This window comes from Hemicordylus capensis, chromosome 1, assembly GCF_027244095.1.
Source record: "Hemicordylus capensis ecotype Gifberg chromosome 1, rHemCap1.1.pri, whole genome shotgun sequence".
Lineage (NCBI taxonomy): Eukaryota > Metazoa > Chordata > Lepidosauria > Squamata > Cordylidae > Hemicordylus > Hemicordylus capensis.
The window spans coordinates 356839175-356864788 of NC_069657.1; the positions used below are offsets into that span (position 1 = coordinate 356839175).

Genomic DNA, 25614 nt, shown 5'->3' on the forward strand with positions numbered 1-25614 from the left:
TTGTCCAAAATAATTTGATGATGGCAGATGAGTTCCTCTGTGAGTTTTGGGTAATGTGTTCCCCATGAGCTGTTCTATTGCCCGCAGAGTGAAGGACTACCCCCAGGTATTTGAAGCATGCAACCTGTTTGATCTTGTGTCTGTATAAATGCCAAGAATGGGTCTTTGGCCTTTTAGCGAAAGCATTATTTTGGTTTTATGGTAGTTGATTTCCAGTATGTCTTCCTTGCAGTACTGTGCTAGGGCCCTCAGTGCTGAATAATATGTCTTCAAACAATTTTCTAATATGAAAGATTAAGTTCCCACAAAGAAAAAATAGTCTACATTTTTCTCTTGTACGGCTTCTATTGTGCCATATACTTCTATATTATGCCCTACTACTTTCTATTGCCTTTATATATCTATCTACATCTGGGTCTGTTCTCCCTCTCTTGACTAGCTTAATAATGTAGTTTTTCAGTATATTTGGACTGAGCAAGACTTCCTTAGTTAGATACAATGAAACCATGTATCAGATTATAGTGATGAGGTGTGATTATATTTTATCAAAAGGAACATGTCTTCTTATGAATGTGCTTCAGTTACTTTTCTATGTGTTATTCCATGGAAGTAATTAATGAAGAATGTATTAATTCTATTGAGTCCCGTCTTGAGATGGGTGGCTATCAATACGCTCAGAAAAGAGACATGGTTTAGGAAATTGTACATAATGATTGGGTTAAAAAAGAACATCAAAACTGATTTATTTGTCTTCCCTTTTCAGAAGGGCTTCCCACTGAGGATATAACAAATATCCTAGAGAAGCTACTGACAGACTGGAAAGGTACAGCTTTGCACCTGGAGGAAGTAGCAAGAAAAATGCATTGCCAAGACCAAGTAAACATTTATTTTAGAGAAATGGGTGAGCTTGATGAGATTTTGAGTGAAAGAGAATTGTGGCTGAAAGATAACTCTGCTTCACCATCCCACCAGCAACAATTAACAGCCCTAAAGGAGCCCTGTCAGGTAATCTTATTCACTCTTAGATACACAAAAGAGACTTTATAAGTTGTACCTGGACTAGTCATGTGAAATCGGTGCTGTTGAAACAGTTTTTCATGTTTGCATGCACACTTACCTTCCACAGAGAGAACTCACTCTCCTATTAAGTCTGAGGCCTCAGATTGAAATCCTGAAAGCCAAGTGCAAGGCCCTTGCTTCCCAGCCTGCTGTTCCAGCTTTTGTTGAGGATAGCCTCGATGCTTTGACTGACCGTTTCAAGTCTGTGCAGCAGAAACTGGAGTTTCTTCAACAGCGATTAAAGAAAGGTGTGCATTTATTTAACTTGTTTGAATTCTTTAGGAAAAGACATCTCATGCTTGTCATGCTGTCTTGCTACTTTTTGTTAGCAGCAAAAGCCTTAGAACTGATGCTGCTTTGTATTCACTTTAGATCTTTACTGATACTATGTATAAATAAAGCAGTCTCAATGGAAGGATGGTGTAGGTTTTGTAGTTCATTTTGGTTCCCCCCCCATTTGCTGTATGAAATACATTTATATAGATTCTGCATTATCAAGATTGTTGCTTTGTGGGCATAAGTAACTTCTAATACCCATGATCTCAAAAACAGCTCAGAAAAAAATGGAATACACTGAATTATAATATGTCAAAAATATATTTTCTAAGCATTTGTATGAACATTATGTGTAACTGATAAGTGTTCCAAGACACACACTTACAATTCAGTGGCTGACTTCCTAATGAAGTGCTTGCACTTCTAGGGGCTGTGGGGGCGTGATGAGAGCCCTTGTAGAACTCCTCCTGTCCTTCTGCATGAGCCCAGTTGCACAAGATACTTTAGATTCTTAGGGTCATCAATGTGTTTCCGCTATTGCACAGAGAGTGCTCTGGAATTTAAAGATCTTGCTCAGGGGGAAACAGGGAGTTGCACAAAGGTTCTTGTCACTCACATAGTAGCACAAGGACTTCATTAGTCAGGTTAGCAACCACTACTATTGCTTTCAAGGGAAGATTGCTAGTCTGATACCCATTTTGTTTATCTTATTTATTTATTTCTCTGTGTGAACTGCCCTGAGCCATTTTTGGAAGGGCGGTATAGAAATCGTATTAATTAATTAATACATATACTGTTGGAGTCCTATGAAGTGAAAGAATAAATATTTCTAAATATATATTACTAGTATTATTTTTATTTATTTATTTATTTATTTAATTTATATACCGCCTGACTCCGAAGGCTCTAGTAGGCATTGGTTTGTGGCTTTGTTTTCTACTAAACATGCTGCTTTGGTTTAATCTAAAAAGTCACATAGTATACCTAAAATTGGACCCATATTCATTTTCATTGTCTTCAATTAAAAAGATATCAGTGTAAATATAATAAGGATAATTTCATTTATGTCCCATGTGACTGGATGTCTGCATCAGGCAGCTTAACAAAATTACATATATAAAGCTTAATACTTTAAATCAGCCAGATACAGATGTCAATGTTTAAAGTTACAACTATTTATTGCTGCTTCCAGACAACTAGAAATACCCCTTATCTTTTTTCATCATTATATTAAGTCTGCACCTTAATGTGGTGAATTCCTGATCACTTAACTATGGTTAAGAGATTGGGAAAAGTACTGCGTTAGGCCTAATAGCTTTCCTTAAAAATATGCAGACTGGATTTTATGATGTCTTAACAGAAGGTAAATTAGGGGGGGGAAATAACAACTTATTGCTTAGTAACTATTTTACAGATTAATATAAGGGCAAAGAGAAAGACCAAGTCTGAAGATGCTGGAAATGGTAGACCAGCTTTTTTTATTGACATGCATTGATGTGCCCAATTACAGTTACAAGCTTTCTTCAGGGGCATTTCTAAAATTTAGATAAATATAAATGCACTCAGTAAAATCTCAAAGGAGAACCACATATATAATATTTACCAAAACCTTACATAAAACTTATAATAATGATGTACTTAAATCCAATAATCTGATGAGAAATCTCTGTTTAAAGAGATCCAGTCTATACACCAAACTTAAGTAAAAGGAAAAGAATATATAAATGAATATATAGCCTTCTGACAGAAAGCTCAGCTGATGTCTAATGTCTTTGCTAATGTCTTTGCTAATGCTTCATGGGTAATTCCATTTAAAAGCACAACTCTAACTTTTAGCTCTGCTAAGAATTCATAGTTAGTTTTTTCCTTGCTTTTAAAAGGATAAGCCACTAAAGGGATGGTATTTAAAATAAAGGGGGAAATTGTCGCATTTCTTTCAGTCCCTGTGGGGTCAGAATCTTTAGCTCCAAGATCCACCAGATCTCTTTTCTTAATAGGACTTTATAATTGCTTGAATTAATCTTCTCTACTGCCACCGACTCGATGGCACACTTTACCTTTACTGCCCCAAATAATGTATCTGTTGCTAGATGGCACTTTCCCACAAAATGGCTCACCATTGGAGCACCTGTTTTCCTGTGCTTAATATTACACAGATGCTCCCCTAAAGAGGGCTTTCTCGGTGGTGGCCCCTAGGTTGTGGAATGCCCTCCTCTCTGAGGTGCACCAAGCTCTGACATTGTGCACATTCAGGAGAATGGTGAAGACCTCTTTACCCTGGCCTTTGACTAGAGATGTAGTGGTTCTTCCCCTCTTAGGCACTGTATTTTTTATTTTATAATGTTGTATTTTCATTATATTTTATATTGATTTTATTGTAACCTGCTCAGATACTTTTGGGAATAGAGTGGGCTAGAAATGTAAATAAATACATACATATCCTCCTCTTGAGGAGTCTGGAGGTTTTGCCTACATATAATTTCTTGTATGGACATTGAATGATATACACAACATTCATGTACTACAGGTAGTGAATGATTTTGATAAATATTGTTTGTTACTTAGTTGAGCTCCCAAGCTGCTCATTTTACAAGTGTATCGAAATACGCAGTGGCCACAATATGGATGATTGCTCTGTGGTGCAGTAGTCCCTGGCAGAACATTTGGATAAATAAACTTACTTTCTCAGAATTCACTTCTGACCAGTGATATACTACTCCAGTAGTATGCCAGACTAGCAATCTTCCCTTGAAAGAAGTAACAGTGGCTGACATCTTGAAATAGTTGTGAAGGAGAAAAATAAATGCTTTCTATTTTAAGAAAAATGTGTTCAGATACTGTAAGAAGTAGGTGAACTTAATTAGTCCCACCTTTAAGGCATGCTAGGTCAGTAGCCCTTTGCTGACATTCTCCATTTGGATCTTTTGAGTCATGGCCTCATCTAATTAATATGTATTGCCAAAGAAGAGGATATTTATTTTATCTTTTTATTTATTTATTGTAATAGTTTTAGTTTTGAAGTGCAGTGTTTCACAGTTTAGTTTCCAAGTATAGAAGTACAATATTAAGTCTTTCCAAAATGCAATTTCAGACTTTTAGAAATGTGGACAAAATTGTAACATAACTTACTGCTGTATTTCATCCTGAAGAGCTTAAAGTTAAACTTCAATAAAAAGGATACCTCTCCTTATGGAAAACTTATAACAGAGCATATTGGTCAAAATTAGCCAATGCTAAATTATGTAACCTGCAGTGTTTTTGGTGAAATACAGAAAAAACCTTAAGAAAGTTGATTTGAGATTTAAGATCAGTTTTAAGAGAAGCATTTGATAGCATGACAGAGTTTTCTAATTGTTCTGTGGCATGCTTGGAACTGTATGTGAATCCCTTTGAGAGGAATATTGCAAACACAAACATTTTTTGAAGCCCACACTGAACAGCTGTTTCAGGTGTCAAGGAGCATTGTTTCTTGAAACATTCAAGAGAGACTGGCACATCTACCTCTGTTATGGGAAATTGGTAAAAAAAATGTTGTCCATTGTTCAATTTTTATAAACAAGTTGCTGAGTTGGCATTACATTTTTACTTTAAAAGCAGAGTTGGAAAGCCAGTCTTCCAAGGATTATTTGGATGCTATGAAGAAACTGAAGGATGAGCTGAATAAATTGGAAAGCAAGGCACAGTCCATCATGAATACGGTGAATGACTTTACTAAAGTTGAGAAAGCCTTGCAGCAGACAAAGGTAGGTTTCTTGTTTGCACTCTACCAAATTTCAGTTCAGATATGCTTAAGCAAAGTCATTGCACCCCCCAGGCCCCAATAAAGACAAGACATGTATAGTTGGATGAACTAGGGCCAATTTTATTAATTTAAATAACACAAATCCTGCAGCAAGGCATGACAATTCAGAGTGCGGTTACCCTGACTTTAAGGGTCAGTCTCATGAGGACTGCCCAACCCTGGGCAACAGACTGAGTGTTAGTTCTGCCCGAACGGAATTCGAACATCATAAGAGCCCCGCTGTTATGAAACCCCGCTGAGGGGAGGTCAGGCAGCCCCACCCACCCAGGCCTCAAAACTCTGAGTGTTGGGTGCTGGCCTGCCCCTGAGTAGGGGCAGATCCCAACCCAAGGGCCACAAAACCTGCAAGGGCTGTTCCTTGGCTTGCCTACTCACCTTAAACGGTCCTCCAGTCAAACACTAATTAATACACTTAAACTAACCCGCACTCAGTGAGTGACCAAACAAAAGGTGACAACCCTTAATCAGTTTCATTGAGAAGTAGGCTAAAAAAGGCCACACCAAGGTAGTTGTGACCCCAAAAATTCCTACTTGGTCCCAAATGGTGATTGGACTTCCCTCACTGAAATGGGTGGGAGGGAGGGCTGCTCAGTCCAAGCAACTGAGAAGGAACTCTATGGAGGCAGCGTCTTAAAATGCCTCTCCTAGCATCTGATTGGCTGGCCTGCATCATGTAACAAACTCCAACACGGTGGCCTCCGTGCTTGCCTCAAGGGGGCTGAGAGCACAAACCCGCCCACTGCAGTCATATGAGAGTGGCAGGGAGCAGAATTCTAGTTCTATATCTTCATGCCATTACATGCTTAACTAAGCTGACTTAATGTCTGTATGTACCATTGGGAAGAGGGATTGGTTTCTGCCATATTTTCCACGGTTTTTATGTGTGTTTTTTTTAAAATAATGTTTTTAAACATTTTATAACAATTTATATTTTACAACAACATGCCCAAATTGCCCCCCCACGCCCCCATACACCTCCCCCCCAAGAAAGAAGAAGGGGAAGGAAAGAAAGAAAAACAGAAGAGGAAAAAAGGAAGAGAAGAAGGGAGAATCACCATTGCACTAGAAGATGTGGATAGGTCAGAAGGATTCTTATTCTAAGAAAAGATTAAGAAAATTATCCCAAATTTCAGACCATTTATCCAATTTATTTACCTTTAAGAGGGCCCATTTTTCATGTGCCGCAAGCTTAAGCAGGCCCTGTACCCAATCCTCACACCGAGTGGGATTGGGAGATTTCCACAGCCTCAATATCAACCTCTTGGCAACCAGCTCAGCCAAAGCCATTGTTTAGAGCTGTATTTTAGTCCCCAGCTGGTTGGAATAAACCCCAACACTGCATTTCGATCCTTCAGTGCAAGAGATGAATCCAGCACTAAGTTAATTCGCATAGTGACCTCTTTCCAGAAGCCTTGCACTATGGAACATTCCCAGAACATATGTGTTAAATTGGCCTGTGGATTATTGCATCTCCAACAGTTAATATTTGAGGACATTTTTAATAGCATAAGGTACAGAGGAGTCCAGTAGGCCCTGAAAATAATCTTCTGCTGGATGAGGCTCAATTTAAGATCCAATGTACTGCATTGAACACTACTTAAAATATTTTGCCACTGCTCAGGTGACAGTTTATCAGAAAGTTCCAAGTTCCATTTGTCCCTAAGTAAATCTAACCCAGGGTCTATGTCTCTATGCACACTGGCATATAGGTACTTATTTAGTTTTGGGAGAGAGGCCATCTTAATGGCAAGCCCAAAGATAGCTGGAGTTGCTGGCGTCGCCAAGGCGTCTGGACCGAATTGAGCTGATATGGTATGTTTCAGTTGCATATATTGCCAGGCACAAGCCGGAGGTAGATGGAATTCCTCTTGCAGGAGTGCAAAGGGTTTGTAGCTATCATTTGCATTTTTCAGCTGTGATAACAGGTAAATCCCTTTATCAATCCAATGTTTCCACCAAATTGGTTGTTTGCCTATCAATATATGTGGGTTAGCCCACAGTGTCATATCCATGTGGACATAGGGATCGAAGTTTAGTTGCCTTGCCAGTTCCTTCCAGACGTGTTGGGCTGCTAGTATAGTAGGGGATTGGTAGTGGGGATGTTAAAGATATCTGGAGCCAAGTGCTTCCCATCCCTCCAAGGGTTTCAGTTCTGCTAGCTCCACTTGAGCCCATTCTAGCCTTTCCCCATCTGTGTTGGCATGCCAATGGATAACTTGTGCAATTAAAAACGTGTTATGGTACAATCTAAGATTCACTAGGTTGAAGCCCCCTTTGTCTACAGCCAACTGGAGTTTATTAAAAGCAACCCGAGGCCTGCCATTACCCCAGAGGAACCTCCTCACAACTCTGTCAATTTCTCTAAAGTATCTTTGAGGAATAAGCAACGGAAGTCCTCTTAAAGTATAAATACATCTGGGCATAGCATTCATTTTTACAACAGCTATCTTACCCCACAAACTCAGCGGAAGGTCAGCCCATATTAATCTGTGAAAGTATTTTATCTAAGTTAGTTTTGACAATTAGATTAAGTTGTTTAGTAATTAGAATACCTAAGTATTTCATGGAGTCTGTTTTCCAAGGAAAGGGCCAGGGCATATCCCTATGAGAGAGGGGCAATTTCCCAATGGACATGGCCTCGGATTTGTGCCAGTTAATTTTGTATCCAGAGAGGTCTCCAAATTGGTATAGTAATTCCATAAGTTTAGGGATGGATTCCTGTGGTTTGGAAAGAAACAAGAGGGTGTCATCTGCATATAATGCAATTTTATGTTCTTGTCCATCTACCTCGATCCCCTTAATACCTGTATTTTGCCTCACTGCGCAAGCCAGAGGTTCAAGGGCCAAGTTGAAGAGCAATGGAGATAATGGACAGCCCTGTCTGACCCCGCACTGAAGGGAGATGGGTCCTGTCTGCTGGCCGTTAGTATTGATCCTAGCTGAAGGCATTTTATAGATTGTCCGCACCCAATTTATGAAAGAGGTAGGGAATCTGAATTTCTCAAGAGTTGCCAAGAGGAGGTCTCTATATACTTTTTCAAAGGCCTTTTCAGCATCACGGGACAGCAGCAGAGCCTGGTCGGTCTTACGGGACGCAATATGGATAAGATTATGAACCAGACGTATATTATCTGCTCCCTGCTGCTTAGGGATAAAGCCAACCTGTCCTGGATGTATAATTGTATGTACACAGCTATTAAGACGGGTTGCCAAGATTGTAGCAAAGATTTTGACATCAACATTCAGTAATGATATTGGTCTATAATTTTCACATTGCTGCGGGTCCCTTTGTGGTTTTGGTATAAGAGACACATTTGCTACATACATCATTTTAGGCAATTCATGTGTATCTGCAGCTTCGGTAGCCACCTCAGCCAGTAGTGGGGCTAGGTTATCAGAGAATGTTTTGTACCAATCAGATGGACCAATCACCCATCCTTGCCTGGGGCCTTTCCAGGTTTAATTTTTTTAATTGCTTCCTGGATTTCAGCCAAGGATATGGGTGCGGCAAGATGTGTGGCTTGTGTATCAGGGAGGGTTGGAATCTAAATTTCATCTAGGAAGTGTTGGATATCTTCACACCCATAGGAGTGGACATGATTATATAGTGCTAAGTAAAAATTTTCAAATGCTGCGTTAATTGCCTTATTCTCAGTATGTAAATGCCTATTACTGTCTTTGATGCCTGCTATATGGGAGCGATTTTGTATTTGTTTGATTCTAAAGGCCAGCAGTTTGCCAGCTTTTTCTCCTGATTCCCAGTACGTTTGCCTTGAGCAAGCTAGAAGGAAGCCAGCCTGCCTGGCATGTAATAGATTCACTTCGTATTGTAGCTTCAGAAGACTAGAGTAGGAATGAGGGGCTGGGCTGGTATTTTATTCCAACCAAGCCACTTTGAGTTTCTCTTCCAATTCTTTAATGTTCTTGAGCTGTTCCTTTTTTTAAAATGAGGCAAAGGCTATAATTCTGCCTCGTAAGTAAGCCTTAAGGGTATCCCAAAGAAGTGCAAAGCAAGTCTCAGGTTTTCTATTAAACTTCAAAAACTCTTGAATTTCAGATCCAATCATTGTAATGAATTTGGGGTCCTTTAACAGGGATGTATTTAGTCTCCAATGTTTCTGCTTCTGGTCTCCACTGTCTGTCAATTGTATTTTTAATACCACAGGTGCATGGTCCGAGATGATGAGTGGGCCAATATCACATGCAATTACCTGTTTCCCCAAAATTGGGGACAAGAGCCAGAAGTCAATCCTAGAGCTTGTCTTATGGGATTTTGATAAGAAAGTAAAGTCCCTGTCTTTGGGGTGTAGTAATCTCCATACATCGTAGAGGCTAAGGTCCTTCATAAAACTATTTAACAGAACACATGATTTAGATAACACAGAATGCCATGTGCTCCTATCCATTAGGGGATTCAGAATCTCGTTGAAGTCTCCTCCATAAAATAAGTTAGTGTTCTCCCTTGCAAGAAGCTTAGCATGTAAAGCTGTAAAAAAGGAGGGGCAATCTTCATTGGGGGCATACACATTAGCCAAAATGATGGTTTTGGGCCCAATCTGGCCTTCCACAATGATAAATCTTCCTAGGTGGTCTGCCTCTACATTAAGGGGGTTGAACATGATGTGCTTATGAACTAGGATTGCCACCCCTCTTGACTTGGAAGAGGACCCCGCCCCCAAAACATGGCCTACCCAGCTCCGTTTAAGTCTGTGGATGTCTTTTTCTGCCATATGTGTTTCTTGTAGGAAGGCCACATCTACATTTTGTCTCTTTAATACCTAAGAATTTGGGTTCATTTTTTGTGGTGTTCCTAGTCCCTTAACATTGAAGGTAATTAAATTCATATGTCCTGCCATAAGATAATTTTAAGGACATACATTGCCTGAGAATCTATAGCCCTAGCATTTAATATTTTAGACCCAGCTGGTCTCTTTCGCAGGCTCACCCTTCTCGAGCTTGAATTATTAAGGCCCATGACCTGGAGTCCCACAGCTGACGCCAGAGGACAAGTCTCATTCGGGAAGTTCCATTCCAGTGCATCAGCGGGACGGGGTGTGTGTGTCCTTTGTATACTATCCAAAACAGGAGTTCATCAAAACTCAACATAATTATATTAGAAAACAGAATGAAAAACATTTGATTCGAGCTCCTGTAAAACACAATGTATGTTAGGTTAGCCGTTCTAGCATTTGTAGGTGTGAAAGCAATGGTGAGAAAGGTGGTTATGAGACAGTAGAGTGGGGAAATGAAGAACAGCAAAAAGGAGAGAATTGGGGGATAGAAGCAAAAGAAAAGTGAGGAAAACATTATTAAACTTTCCAGAAGGGCCAGCTATGGGGCGAATTCCCAGTTACCACCCACCCACCCCCATCCCACATCCAGTACAAAACTAACATACAGCAACTCCAAACTTGGAATCAACTTCACCCTCCTAATGGTCAATAGCTCTTGCTTCCGCCCATTCACTGCAAAGGCCAGTACATGGTAGTTATCCAGGAGTAGTCTATATTCTTGCCATCGTTGTTGAAAGGCCTGACAGCAGCTGAATCTCCAGGGTTAGTGACTTGCGTCTTCACAGAAGCAGTCTCGGAAAGATCCCCGCTCGAGAGAAACCCTATGTAAATAAGAGTCAGCCGTTTGCTTGCAAACTCCGCAGGAAAGCTTCAGCTTGGGCCGGGTCGCTGTAGCGATGTATTCTGCCTTCCTGGATGCAGCAAAGAATGGCAGGATATTTGAAAAAGCAGGTTACATTCTTTTCTCTAGCCCAAATCCTGCAGCGTTGAAATATTTTCCTTTGATCCACGACTGCCTTTGGGAAATCATGAAATAGATCGATCCGACCGTTATCTGGGCCCCATCAAAGAGAACCTTTCTCTCTGGCCCTTGCGAAGAGATCTTCTTTGGTTGTAAATCTCAGTAGTTTTATAATGATGGCCCGAGGTGGAGCACCTACTGCTGGGGTGGACCCCAGGGCTCTATGAGCTCTCTCAATCTCAAGGTTGTAGTCATTGGGGAGGTCCAAGGCTTGACGTAGTAAAATGGTGACAAAATCAATCATGTTGCGGTCTCCTGAGCCTTCTTTCACCCCCACTAAACGCAGATTATTTCTTCAGCTGTGACCCTCCAGATCGATCAGCTTATCTCTAAAAGATGCCAGTTCACGATTTGTTTGTAGGAGAGAGTCCTTCGTAATGGAGGCTCTATCCTCCACTGCCGAGATGCATTCCTCAGTTTCTTGTACCCTGGAGGTGAGCTGTTCCATGGAGGTCCGGATTTCACCTGTCTCTGCCTTAATCGTCTCCTGACCCATTTTTATGCTTTTGGTGTCACTTGCCACTTCCTTAAGAAGGGAGAAGAGGGCTTTGGTATCTACCCCTTCCTCAGCTGTGCTGTCTGAGCTTGACATCTTGGGGACTGCTTTAGTCCCACTTTTAACTCTGTTACGTTTACTTCTTGACCCCAGGTTGCCACCCACTTTCCTTCTGTCCTCTTCTTGCTCTGCTATTAAGAATGGCTTAGGGGAGGGTGTTGATGATTTAGTGTAACCTGCTTTAGATATTTAAGTTTGTAGACTAAGCCAATTCCTCCTCTGTAATTCTATATTGCCCACTTAAAATAATGCCAAATGCTCCTTCTCTTTTTGTCCTCTTCCGTTGGGCTCTCACCTCTCAAGGAATTATTCAGGAGCAAAAGCAAAGGCAGGGAAGGATCCCCCCCTCCAAAGACTAATTTTGAGACACCAAAGGAGCTTTACTTGATCTCCTCCTCCTCAAATCCTACAACTGTTATTCTGCCAAGTGGCACGGCCCTCCTTCCTCCGTCTCTCCAGGTTTGCAAATCTGCACCTTCCTGCTCTCTCTCTCAGGAGGCAGAACAACAATAACAATGGCAATGAGAACAGTCTCTGTGTCCCGGGACATAAGGAGGGAAGGGGAGATAAGAAAGATTTGGCTGGAGGGGGAGGGAGAATGCTCGCTAGTCCATTGTTTGAAGTCAAATATAGCAGGGGCAGGAGCTTCAGCAAGCCATCTGATATGCTAAATAGGTAGTTACAGATGTGAGCTCTCTCTGAAGGTGATAATCAGTACTTAACTAGCTCATTAAAGGACCGGATTTTTAGGATGCAGGTGGGGGCCCACGGAGCTCACTGGGAAGCCGCCATTTCAGCCGGAAGAGTCCACCGGAAGTCCCCACGGTTTTTATATGTGAAAACTGCTGTTCAGTAAAATAGCTGTGATAAATAAAATGTGTTGTAGAAACAGTTCTAAATATAAAGAAGTGAGGCCAAGAAGCAAGTGATACATCAAATATATATATACATAGAACATTTCCTTTATTTTAAATAGCCAAAAGCTACAGAAACATTAGTGAGTTGTTTTGCTTAGTCTCTAGACGTGACGTTTTGTTGCAGAACTGTCAATAGCTGCTTCCTATGAGGCAAGGAATAGAACCATTAGACTAGATGTTGTAAACCAGAGCTGCACAACTTCTGCCCTCCAGCTGCTATTAGACTGCAACTCCCATCATCCCCAGCCATCAACCAATAGGGATGATGGGAGTTGGGAGAGCCAAAATGGTTTGATCCTGTTGTAAGCAAATAGTGTAGGATGAGAGCATTCCTTCTCTTCTCCTCCTCTTTTTCATGTGATTTTAGAAGGGAGAGAGTTGTTGACCTAGGTCCTTTTCTTATTGAGTAAAGGAAGAACGTGGTCCAACTGCGCATTGCGAGATATGTTTTCACATCTTGTGGTCTCTTTGACATCAGTACCTTACACTCATATCCATGTGTGTATCCCTCCCCTGCTCCTTATTCTTTTCAAACCACAGGCAGCTTCCACATTGAACTTGGGTACTAGTGATAATGTGGAAGCAGCCTGGCAGGGTGAGGTTGAAGAAGAAACTGCAAGTGGGTGTTCAGGAAGAACTGTAGGGAGAGGGTTAATATTGCCCATATTTAATTCAACTTACTGGAGGCCTTTTCAGAGTGATGTATTTCTCTTTCAGGTTGCAGCTATAAATCTTGCCCTTGTTAATGCCCTTTGGGAATGGCTTTTTTCGGAAATTGTGCTTAGCCTCTCTATGTTTACTAATACAAAGGCAGGCAATGATAGGTGCTTCTGGCCAACCAAAGTCTGTTTCCCAGAAAGTCCCTTTTCATTTTCTTCAGAACTGTCTTATGGGTTGCCCCATAATGGATGCAAATAGGTATGTTGTTAGGGGGGAACCTCAGTGGCCTAGTAATGTTTCCTGCAAAATATTCTTGCCCTAAAACACAAACACAGAATTCAGGAGTTTGAATTTATTCAGCTGGGGAGACAAGTTGCATCTTCTCATGAAACAAAATTCTGGAGCTAGACAGGAGCCACATCCATTACTACATTTTCTTTGTTTTAATATGTGGAACTAAATATACTATGTGGAATATGGCAGTATCATTTATTGTTCAAATGTGAAATACATGTGTTTGTTTTTTGTTCTTGCTTAATCTTTTTCTACAGTCAGTTTGTGAAACTCTAGAAAACCAGAAAAGTGATGTAGATAAACTTGCTGTAGACACTCAGGACTTGGAGAAGCGTATATCTGCTGATAAATCAAAGCTCTACAAGCAAGAATTCAAATGTTTACAGGGATACAGGGATAAATTAAAGACCAAAGTTTCTAAAGATGTTGACCTACTAGAAGAAATAGTTTCCAAACTGAGAATATTTGAGGTAAATGTTTTAATGATTTTGAACATCTATTTAAACAGCCTTCTAGTAATCCTACTGCTACAATTTGTTGTACATGGGGTTGTACTTATGAATTATAATGTGTTGCACTTTGGTAACGTTTTGGCATCAGATGAAGTCATTTTATTCTCCTAGGCTTTTGAATTGCTCATTCTGTAATTTTATAAGTTTTATAATTTTCTAATCATTGCTATTTTACTTTGTATTTTTATTATATTAAGCTGCCCTGTGAATATTTATATTGAAGAGTGGCATTAAAAAACAATACTCAGTTCCCACCTGCCCATGGGTTTGTGCTGCAGCAGATTGTAAGTCTTGCTGTTCTAGAAGTGATTCCAAAATGCTGTTGACTTAATTTTATGGGTTGGTCATTCTGCTGCCTGGATCCTGAGATTTCAGAGGATGGGTGGGATAAAAATGTAATACATAAACAAACAAACCTGAGTCGTCTTGGTTCATTGGTTGTTTTTCATTCTTTTGATTGTTTTTTTAAGAAGTTCATTCCCCTCAGTAGATAGACCCTTGGCATGTACACAATGTGTCTTGAAATTCCTTTAGAATAACCGCTCTGAAGATAATGGGACTTTTTCATCACATGCGTTTTGAAGATGGGAGTGGGAGGGTTGTGTTTGGTTGGCAGCAACCCTGCTATTAAAACATTTCAAATGCTGAAATCCTGCTGCAGTCATAGCAAACTGCCAGGTTTCATAGATGGGGAGTGATTCTGGGACTGTCACTCTGTGTCCATGTGCACATCCGTGTCTGTGTGTGTGCATCTGTGTCCTAAAAGATCCAATCAGAGTGAAAAACTACTGGGAGTGAAGCTCCCTTTGCCCTGCAAGTTCCTGGTGAAGAACCTTCTCTTTTGGTGCACTAGTAAGGATTATATGCAGCCACTTGTTTTAAGCATGTAAAATGTTCATAAAGGACAGGGGCATTGTGAATAATAGTCCTATTAAAGAAAATATCAGCTTATTCATTGCTCAGTTCTGCTGGTCAGATGCATTGTGTATCTATAAGCTATACACACTATAAGCTGTGATGAATGTTTGATACTATTGTGTTTTACTGTTCTTAAAAGTTTTTTTTACAAATTAATCAAAAGCCTTTTTAGTCAGCTGAAAAAATTCCAAAAGCTGGAGGTAGAGCAAAAAAATCCCAAGAATCTGGACATAAATTGTTCCTTTATACTGAAATGCAAATAAAAACAATAGGACTTTGAACACGCAGAACATGTGTCCTTTTAAGATGGCAGTAAGTCTGCATAATCAGTGAAGAACAAAAAATGATATTTCTAAATCATCTGTTGAAACAGACTATATAGCTGACATAAAAGAGAAGAGAGTTCAGTTCCCAATCCAAAGTCTGCCAGACCACCTTCCTGTTTTCATCCTCCTTTACCTCAGTACAATTGATCACTTTGTCCTGCTTGATTAGTTTTATCCTAGCTTTCTGTACTTCTGTCATCAACTGCTTCTCTTTCTGCCTATGTAATTGCTCATTCTGCAGTTCCACAGAAGGAAGCTTTTCCTCACCATTGGAATCCCTCAGGGATCTGTTCAAGACTGCTATTCTTTCTCTACACTGTTCCTGGGTAATCTCATCAATATAATGACTTCCTGTATAAACCAATGACACCCAGCTCTCTTTCCTTATCTTTCTCTCTCCATTAAATTCCATATCTGCAACTACCTTTATGAAATTATCACTAGGATGTTTGATTGCCATTTCAAACGCTATATGTTGAAGTCCAAATGCATAATGTTTCCCCTCAAGTCACTCTCCATATCCACTGACAATGGGCCGGTCCTTCAGCTATAATGGCAACCCATAGTTTCTCCCTACAAGAACTAGCCCTGGACAGTTATGGGCTTGTGTGCTTCCTCCTTTTTTGTATTTATGGCAATCTTGGCTTGCTTAAACTACAGTTCTGCACTCTGTGCAAAGCTAGGAACTGTAATTTTAACTCTGGCTCACAAGCCAGAAAGTGAAACCAGAGTTTGAAGTTGTTTTCACATTGCTCAGCAGTGGAGCCAGAGAGGAAAAGAGTAAAGTGGGGAAAGGAAAGCACACTGAGCCTTCAGCTCTCCTGGCTTATTTACATAGCAGGAAGCCATGGTTTTCTGTTAGGTCCAAACTAGCAAAAAGTCACCTTCCACCTATTGATCCGGCACAAAGCTATGTGTTTATGTTTGATTTCTTTGTCTCCTCTCTCATCGGTCTGACCATGTGACATTGGATATATCCTTGCCCATAACCTTCATTTCTCCAGTTCCACCACTATCAGCACCCAAAAGGTGGAGCAGGAGATTTTCTCCCTTGCTCCTGATGCCTGGAAATCTGCCCCTCAACACCTATGGTGTTTCCACTCTTCTTTGAAATTGATTCTCAAAAGCCACAATTTTCATGAAGTCTTTGGAACAATACCTTAACTTAAGTCTGTGTGCAACTGAACTGAATGCATCGTCTTTCCTTGCTTGCCTTCAAATGCATCTTCCTCTTCTCCTTCTGTTAACGTCGCTATATAAGTTCCTTGGGGCAGAACATTATCTTTTGCTGCTGTTATATAAAGCACCATGTTATTGGTGAGGCTATATAAGTAACTGCAAAAAATATTTATTTATTTATTTATTTTCAAATTTGTTTTTACATTTATATCCTGCTCTTCCTCCAAGGAGCCCAGAGCAGTGTACATAGTTATTTTCATCTCCACAATAAGCCTGTGAGGTAGGTTAGGCTGAGAGTTAAGTGTCTGGCTCAGAGTCACTCACTGAGTTCCATGGCTCAATGGGATATGAGCTCAGGTCTCCTCATTCCTAGACCAGCACTCTAACCATTATAGTACACTGTAATTGCATGACTGAATCTTTATTTATTTATTAAATTTATACCCCACCCAAACTTATGTCTCTGGGCAGCTAACAACCTTTAGTTATGCTTCAGATTATATAGGCTATATAAAATTAGGCTTTAGGTCAAAAGTCGTCTGATTATTGCTAACCATGACTCTGTCCTTAAAAAGCTTGAAAATTCCTCTGTATTTGAACATTTCGTCTCTGTAGGTGTCTTGATGGCTTAACTCTAGCACCCAGGCTTCTGTGGCTTTCAGTTTCTTCATCTCTCCAGCATTTTGTTTAATAAATTATAATCATTTTTTTTAGTTAACCCATCTTTGCATGAGCTTGAGGATCAAACTATGAGCAAACATGTATCAACATTCTGGTTGTGTGTTGCCATTACCCATTTTGACAGATCTGTTTTCAGAATCTCACATTCTGAGCTCTCATCACAGTTCATGGTATTTAACTAAGTTTGTCATGTTCTGTTTAGGCTGATTCTAAACTGGTTCAAAAATGGCTGGATGGTGTAAAAGACTTCTTAATGAAAGAGCAAGCCATTCAAAGAGATCCTGAAGCACTTCAGAGGCAGCTTGATCAATGCACAGTAAGCTCTGCTAATGTACAATAAGGTTGCTTACTCACTTTTTGTTCTGTCCGGTTTTTTAACCTTGTGGATAGTACGTCCCATCAAGCTTCCCTACCTTAAACAGCAAATATGAAGCTAAGTAGTGTGTGTTTACACTAGTTTGATACATGATAGCATGGTACAAAGGTGTCCTTTTTGAAACAACATTCAAAAATTATTTACAAATAGTTTAATGTTTAGAAGTTGGTTCAGATTGTAAAATGGTCTCATAAATGAAAGGCTCTTCATTTATGAAGAGGGAGATGTTATACAGGTGGCTCTTATTCACAGGGGTTCCATTCCTGCCAATTTCTGCAAATAAAGAAACCTTAACCCTCTGGAGACTGGGGAGTTAGGTTCCTAAGCACACTGAAATGTGCTGAAAATAACAAGAAAAAGTAGTGGGGAGCAGAAATAAGCAATACCTTGCTCCCAGCAATGCCCCTCAAACTTACAAATTCTCTGGTTTTTGTTCCTTTTTGAGGATTTTTGTGTATGTGGAAAAGAGCCGCATAATGGCTGAGCACTACAAAATGGTGGCAAGAAATTATTTCAGAAGTTACTTCCAGCCACTCAAGAACCGTGGACAGGCAAAAAATATCCCTATTTTTGTCGCGTGAATAAAGAGTTGGGTCGAAGGGTTCCTTCGACCCAACTGCAGATACGCAAAACCGTGGGGCTGCAGGTAATGAGGGCCATCTGTAATCCTGAAATATCTGAATACCCTAGACAATATGTAAGTTGCTTCTCCCTTGTAGGGGTGGCAAACTAACTATATACTCTAGATTAGGTTTGATCTCAAACTTTGGAAAGCTTTGAATTTTAGGTCAAACTGTGGCTTCACTTAAGAAAGTGAAACTTCCTTAAGCTGACCTACCAAAATTCTGAAAGTCTGCTGTACAATTAAAAAACTAAACAAAATGTCCAACAAACCATATTGGTTGACTAGTTTATTGTGGGGAAGTGACCTTTCAACATTTTCAAAAGGGAAATGCAAAAAATGTAGTTCCACTTTTGCTAGAAGGTGACAGCATTTCAGGAGAGCTAAAGTATCTGGTGTTAACATCTTGTAAAGGCACAGTGGTGAAATGCTTGACTAACAAGCAGAAGGTTGCCAGTTCAAATCTCTGCTAGTACTGTTACTGTATCGGGCAGCCACGATGGAGGAAGATGCTGAAAGGCATCATCTCATACTGCGCAGGAGGAGGCAATGGCAAACCCCTCCTGTATACTACCAAAGACAACCACAGGGCTCTATGCGTGCCAGGAGTTGAAATCAACTTGACTGCACACTTTATCTTTAATGTCTGTGTGAAGCCAATTAGGGATGTGCGCAAACCGGTTTTGAGGTCCTTTTCTGGACTTCTGAACTGGTCCAGCTGTTCGGCCCGTTTGGTGGTGGGATTTTTTTTTACTTAAGGAGCAGGGAGGGTGCTCTTACCCTCCCCTGCATTTCCCCCACTGGTGCTGTGTCCAAAATCGCTGGAGTGGGGTGGCAGTGTACCCTCTTGCCACCCCAGTCAACGTTGGACCAGAAGTGCCTGGTGCGCATGCGCTCGTTGCACACCGGTCGCTTCCAGTCTGACACTGCTGTTCCATGCCAGCAACTTTGGACACAGTGCCAGCGGGGGATACGTGTGTGGGGAGCTAAGAGCACCCTCCCTGGTCGTTAAAGGTAACACACACACCCCCGCCACCGAACCGGCCATCTGCTGGTTTGTGCACATCCCTAAAGTCAATATGGCTGCCATTCAGAAAGCTAATGTGAGCATGCTAAAGGTTTGGGCTTGCCCAGCATGATTTTGTGTGTGTTTGCCTTTGAACAGAAGATCTATATTGTAGATTGCCTTTGAAAATCTTTCTACTTCTAATAATGAATTGCCATGTGGTGTAGGGGCTACTATTCAAGAAATAGAAGGCCAAACCATTTTGGAGCACTGTGAACTAATTGTACAATTCTTTGATTGCTGGTCAGTCTCTGATTGAAGCTTTGGGATTCATACTATGCTTATGAGTCTTGTTTATGAAACTGTCCCTGAACCAGTGAAGGACTGGCCAAAATAAAGAGAAGTGCACAGGTAGCCCACCATCTGCATGACAAATCAGTTTTGTGAGTCAAGCGTTTCAGAAGCCAATTGTGGTGTTTGTGCATGGATAGCTGTTGGAGGAGGGAAGCTTGCTGTTCAAAGAAAAAAAGGATTATTCCATCTGGCTATGTCTGAGCCTTCAGACATACTCGGGGAGCTCTCTGGATTGTTACCATTGTCAGATCTAATATGTATTTAATACAATAATTTTGCACATTCTAGAATTCATAAAAGCTAAGCATTAGTAAAAATCAAAATCTTTATTACAGTCATTGACCAGATGAGAGCTAAGTATTAGTACAGAGATAAGTATATATACGATGTCTTTAAGCAGTATTTTAGCCTACACCTTGAAAAGAATCTGATTTTTTTTTAAATTTGTGATCAGCTGTTTGTTACTGAAATGGAAAAGACCGAGCTCTCTTTCAAAGAGATGAAAGAAATAGAGTCTGCTCTAAGAGGCCAGCCTGTTAATGCCTGGGTGAAATCTAAGCTGACAGATGTCCAGGCTCAGTGGGAGAAACTGAGCAAACAGGTTAGTTACTGATAGTATTACTCTTTATTTACATTATCTTTTCTGTCACTCTGTGCTCATAGCAGGAGCTTTACTGTGTACATTGCCTGGATAGAGTTTGGTAGCCATATAATAGCTAAACTTTTAATAGGTGCTCTTCCTAGCAAAAGGTTTCCTTCTGTTCATGGAAGGGCTGTCTTGCAGCTTGTTCTAGAGTGTTGATCAAGAAAGGCGAAACTACATCCAATGATCATCTTCAGTTTACACAAGAGGTTGTATAAGAGTTTGCACAAACGGAAGCATGAGAATTGCTATAGAATCTGCCTGTTGTAGTGCTGCATACATTCTTGTGCAAAGTCACACCCAAGCATTTGCAAAACAGCACTAACAGCTATGTGCATTTTCCTCCTCATGGCTTGGCTGTGTCTCTCTGGAGAGTGTTCCACAAATACTGTACCATCATAGAAGAAGCCCTGTTCCAAGGCCCACTTGGCAGTCCACCTCCCTAGGGCAGGAGCTTCATTTTAAGTGTGCTAACTTCTGACTTTAAGCTATTCCAACCTACTTGGAGTTTTTAGATCATGGATGCTTTTCTTCCAAGCATATTTCTAAGTCAGGCATTGTGATGTTTGCCATAAGCAGCTCTGCAAAGCAAGGGTGTTTAAAAAGAAAGAGGCCAAATCAGACAGCTTTTTAGGATGAAATACAAGGAGCCCTTGCAGCTCCTTTGGCTACCTCCCTGATTCTCTTCACCTGGGAAAAAACACCCTTTTGTATGTCCTAGATAAAATTGATTTCAAAATAATGTAATCACTTTAATGATTGATTTTATGCATACAATGTTTACTATAGTAAAGTTATGCTGTATGCCTTTCATTTCAATGATGATGGTTCAGGAATTCTTCAGATCACACCCCACATTTTGTTTTCGGTAGCATCTATTTTTATAACTTGTGTTTTTTTTAATGCTTTATTCCTTTCTCAGTTATACTCTTGATCAAACACTTTGGGGTCAGAGGATTAGTTTACTCTGGAATAATTTTTTTTTATAACCTCTATGTAGCATAATGATTCATTCAGTTGGATTGATCTTCATAGTAATCTAGTAAATCGCTGTTCTTTTCCTAGACACTGACAGCCTTTGCCAGGGCAAAAGTCAAAATGAGTTTATAACCAGCAAAAATGGCAGATCAGATCTGTCAGTTTCTGCTGGATACGTGCTCGTATTATCTTATGCCCTTGCAGACAGCCTGATTCAATTTGGATTATATCCATACAATCTGAAATGTAACTCTCTTGTACACTTCTCTATTCTTCCCTCATGCCTACTTTTTAAAAATTAAAACAAGCCTTCCTTAAAAATGGAGGCCTTTAGCTAGTGCTGGTAACTTGTGTAGGCAGTGCTAGTGGAAAAAAAAAAGTTTTTTCCTGGTTGAATTGGAACCTCCTGTCTGTATGCTATAGAGTTGATACTGTTTGTAATGAATGCTGTTTTGGCTTTGGGGAGCAGGGCCATAAACAGCAGGGACAAGAGTTTGTTGTTGATTCACAGCCATCACCATTTAGTTTGAGTGGTTGAGTTCAACATCCTAGTTAATGTGCAACCACAGAGCTTTTTTAATAGTAAGCACCATACTGCTAAAATAAGCAGAATAGTATTCAATTACATCTGCAGTAACCTATAATGCAAGCTATTTGCATTGAGAGCCAGCATGAGTGCTGGACTAGGACCGGAGAGACCTGAGTTCAGATCCCCATTCAGCCATGAAACTAGCTGGGTGACTCTGGGCCAGTCACTTCTCTCTCAGCCTAACCTACTTCACAGGGTTGTTGTGAAAGAGAAACTCAAGTATGTAGTACACCGCTCTGGGCTCCTTGGAGGAAGATCGGGATATAAATGTAAAATAATAATAGTAATAGTAGTGGTGGTGGTGGTGGTGGTGGTAGTAGTAGTAGTAATATTGCTTTGTAACCATAGAAACAGCATTTTTTGGAGAATTGCTGGTTTAAAAAATATAGAATTAAATTACTGTCTAAAAGGTAAGCTGCTGAAACTTTCACCACTGTGATAGTTACACATTTTCTCCTTCATGAATCTGTGCTAAGGCACACGTCAATTGGTGATGACAGCTTTTACCTATATCTTTATGTTTTGTTGTTGTTGTTGTTGAATTGCTAGATCATTAGTCAGAAAAATCAATTATCCGAAAGTCAAGAAAAAACTGTAAACCTCAAGAAGGATTTGGCAGAGATGCAAGAATGGATGGCTCAAGCTGAAGAGGAGTATTTGGAGCGAGATTTTGAATACAAGAGTCCAGATGAGCTGGAGAATGCTGTGGAGGAAATGAAGGTCAGAAACACTAGAAAGGGTTGATTGCCTAAAAAATTATCTGGGTCACTGAGTTTGGAAGCATATTATTCATTATCAAACATGAATTTGCTTTTTGTGAAACAGTTTTATGGGTTTTTAGAATATTCTCGCTGGTTGGTTTTTTTTACATGTGGACTTTAGATGTAAAAGCTTTTAGAATCGAGGGAATTCTTTAATTCCAAGCTACTCCCCTTTATCATCCTTGGAAACTAAATGAATATGAGAGGAGGAGAAAAGCAACTTAGTTTTAAGAAAAATGATTCTTCTTAAGGCTTTGTGCACCTGAGGATGGGGAGAAAGGGAGGAGACTTCAATTCTGTATGTATTTATATATGTATTTATTTATTGTTAAATTTATATACCGCCTTTCATTAAAACAATCACAAGGCGGTCCACATAGAAAAAGTTAAAACAAGACTAAAAATTACACAATTAAAATATTTTCTAAAATATAAAAACAGATCTAATTAAAAAATTTAAAAATACATACATGAAAATAAAAATTGTGAAATATTGGAATCAGTTTAGGGAGCAGGAGCATCTACATTCGTGAGAAGTGGATCCAGTTTTGTTGGGTATGAATGTCTTAATTCATGCAGGTGGGCTCAGGCACTGGTTGAGAAAGGCTTGTCATAAGCAAAAACAATAAATTTGCTATGTGATGGGATTCGGGGGCGGGGTTTACAGCTGTATAGGGCAGATAATATTTTAGAGTGCTGAGTAAAGGCAAGCCAGGGTTGAAGCAGCAGGTTTCATGTAGGAGCTTGCACTCTGAAATTATGACAGGGGGTGTATAATCTGCAGTTATACTGGTGTATTTAGTGTTTGCCAGAAATTTTGATTTTATTGCAGTCTCATGGTGGTAATTCAGCACTGTGACGCGGTAAAGCATGAACTAGGAGAGCAAACTTACTGTTCATATTTAATTTGAATAATTTGCAATCAGTATTAAAGAACTTTTACTGTTGGTACTGCAATACAATTATAGTAGTGTTTTGGTGGTTATTTTTAATTGTAACCATTGTAGGTTTGCTTTCAAAGCCAGATTATTTTCAAGGATTAATAGGTGAAAATACAATTGCAAAATTATTGGAACTCAAAACCATTCAATCCTCTAGGGCCTATCATGACAGGAGTGTAGTCCTTGTTGATTAGCCTGTTGAGTTTTAGCTTCAGATACCCACTCAGCAGTGAATCTCATTGGAGAGCAGTCATTTGTCCTTCTCAGCCTGAATTGTAGTGCAATGTATGTTGTCAATGTAATTCCCATGTATGCTATTTTTATCTCCTTGGTGAAAGGGCAGATACAGATGTTAGGGATGTACACTAACTGGTTTGGAGGCCCTTTTACGGGCCTCTGAACTGGTTCGAACCCTGGCCGGCTCAAGGATTTGACAATGTGGGGGGTGGCTTTAAGGGTGGGGGAGGATGCACCTCCCCCCCGCCACGTTTCTCCCGCTGGCGCACGATTCCTAAAAGCCCATCGTGTGGCAGCGTACCTCCGTGCTGCCCCTTTCCGAGGTTGTCCAGAAGTAACTGGAAATAGTAGCTGTGACTACGCATGTCGTGCATGCATGCACACCTCGGGTGTGTTGCAATGGGGCAGCAGGGAGGTGTGCTGCCGCCCTGACGGGCTTTTAGGGAATTGTGCGCTGGCGGGGGCGGTAAGTGCATGCTTGCCCGTCCTTAAAGCCACTCCCGCCGTCAAACTGCCCCCCCCGCCAATTCCATGGACATCCCTAACAGATGTGACATACCTTGGTAGGAGGCTGTCTACGAATGTGATAGAGCTTGAAATGCGGTTTCTATCAGCTGTGGAGCTCTAATAATAAAGAAAATGATTAATCTTTGCTTTGAGTACCTAACTTACAGTGGAGATGTCTTCACTTGCACAGTAAAGACTAAGACCTTGGAATTGGGTTAACTACTCATTTTCTTTAAGCAGAGAGCGAAAGAAGATGTACTACAGAAAGAAGTGAGGGTGAAAATTCTAAAAGACAACATCAAGATGTTAGCTGCTAAGCTGCCATCTGGTGGTCAAGACTTAACAACTGAGCTTAACCTTGTATTGGAGAATTACCAACTACTCTGCAACAGGATTCGGGGAAAATGCCACACTTTGGAGGTATGGCCTTGTCACTTCATTTCTGTGGAGCCATTGATGCAAGCAGCTTTAGGTCCTTGCTGTCTAAAAGTCAGTTCTGAAAGGCAATTTTAAGACCATAAGGATTTAAGGTGCTTGCATTAATGGCTCAACTATTAAAGGGATGCATGTTGTTTCTGTGATATTTTGGGCCACACAAAATGCTATCATTGTTGAAAAGCTAAAGAACTGTATATGAGAAACTGTGACCCATAATTTCTGCAATGGGATATGTGGGATCGATATGACCATGTGCATATGTATGATGCATTTCACTTACGTATCATCCCTCTACACGCTCCAGTAGTTACTACTGGGATATACTATGGGAATTTGTATTTCCTGCAACGTGCAAAGTGGACTTTTCACAGAGGATTCCCTAGAGAGAAAATTGAACGTACAAAATGGTGGTTGAAAAAGGAAGGTTCACAGGGCTCGGTCTATAGGGTCAAGAATTATGATACGAACGCAGAGCAAGATGCTTGTGATTTCTCAGTCTCCATGAGAAGTGAGCATAAGGACTGTAGCAAGTAAGGAGTTTGTAGCACAGATAGGTAGAGTCATGTAAAGTACTTTTCTGGATCTTGCAGTGGTGCAAAGTGACTTGTGGAGTATGGTATACACAGAAGCTAATGAAAGTTTCACCAGGTGGCAAGCAACACAATTCAATACCATCTAATGCTTAGGAAATATATAACTCACTAGACTGAAAAGGAGTCTGTCTTTGAAACCCTCTCTCCCTGCACCCCCCTTACTCTTACCCTCAGGAAGTATGGTCTTGCTGGATTGAGCTCCTTCATTATCTGGACCTAGAAACAGTCTGGCTGAATACCCTGGAAGAGAGGGTGAAAAGCAGTGAAAACTTAGCAGATAAAGCAGATGCTGTCAATGAAGCCCTTGAGGTACTGTGGGTGCTCTGTCTGTTTTGTGTATGTCCAAGAAAAGGGATAGCAAATGCTCGTATGTTCTTCATTTTAAATTTCTATCACATTATTTTCTTGATACATTTAATGATAAGATTGCTGCAACAATAATGAACAAATAGGAGAGCTGTGCATAGTGTCTGGTCTGACAGAACTTTCAGGTCCAACTTGCCCTGTGTTGAATGTTGTTGGATGAAGTTTTACCATGACATCAAGAAGACTCTTGACAATCAGAACTGTCGGGA

General features: G+C 40.4%; 1 protein-coding gene across 12 annotated transcripts in view; it reads left to right on the top strand.

Moving 5' to 3' along the window:
- Window positions 1–25614, top strand: part of UTRN (utrophin) — a 567675-nt gene that overhangs the window by 154224 nt on the left and 387837 nt on the right. For 8 of the 12 annotated variants that reach the window (XM_053290644.1, XM_053290686.1, XM_053290679.1 and 5 more), the window contains 9 exons: window positions 764–1005; window positions 1127–1307; window positions 4930–5078; window positions 13636–13848; window positions 17197–17310; window positions 19807–19953; window positions 22112–22282; window positions 24249–24428; window positions 25214–25348. In XM_053290644.1, coding sequence (XP_053146619.1) covers window positions 764–1005; window positions 1127–1307; window positions 4930–5078; window positions 13636–13848; window positions 17197–17310; window positions 19807–19953; window positions 22112–22282; window positions 24249–24428; window positions 25214–25348 — 1532 coding nt within the window. The remainder of the gene's footprint in view (window positions 1–763; window positions 1006–1126; window positions 1308–4929; window positions 5079–13635; window positions 13849–17196; window positions 17311–19806; window positions 19954–22111; window positions 22283–24248; window positions 24429–25213; window positions 25349–25614) is intronic. The other 4 variants (XM_053290655.1, XM_053290762.1, XM_053290671.1 and 1 more) reach the window with 1 other exon arrangement.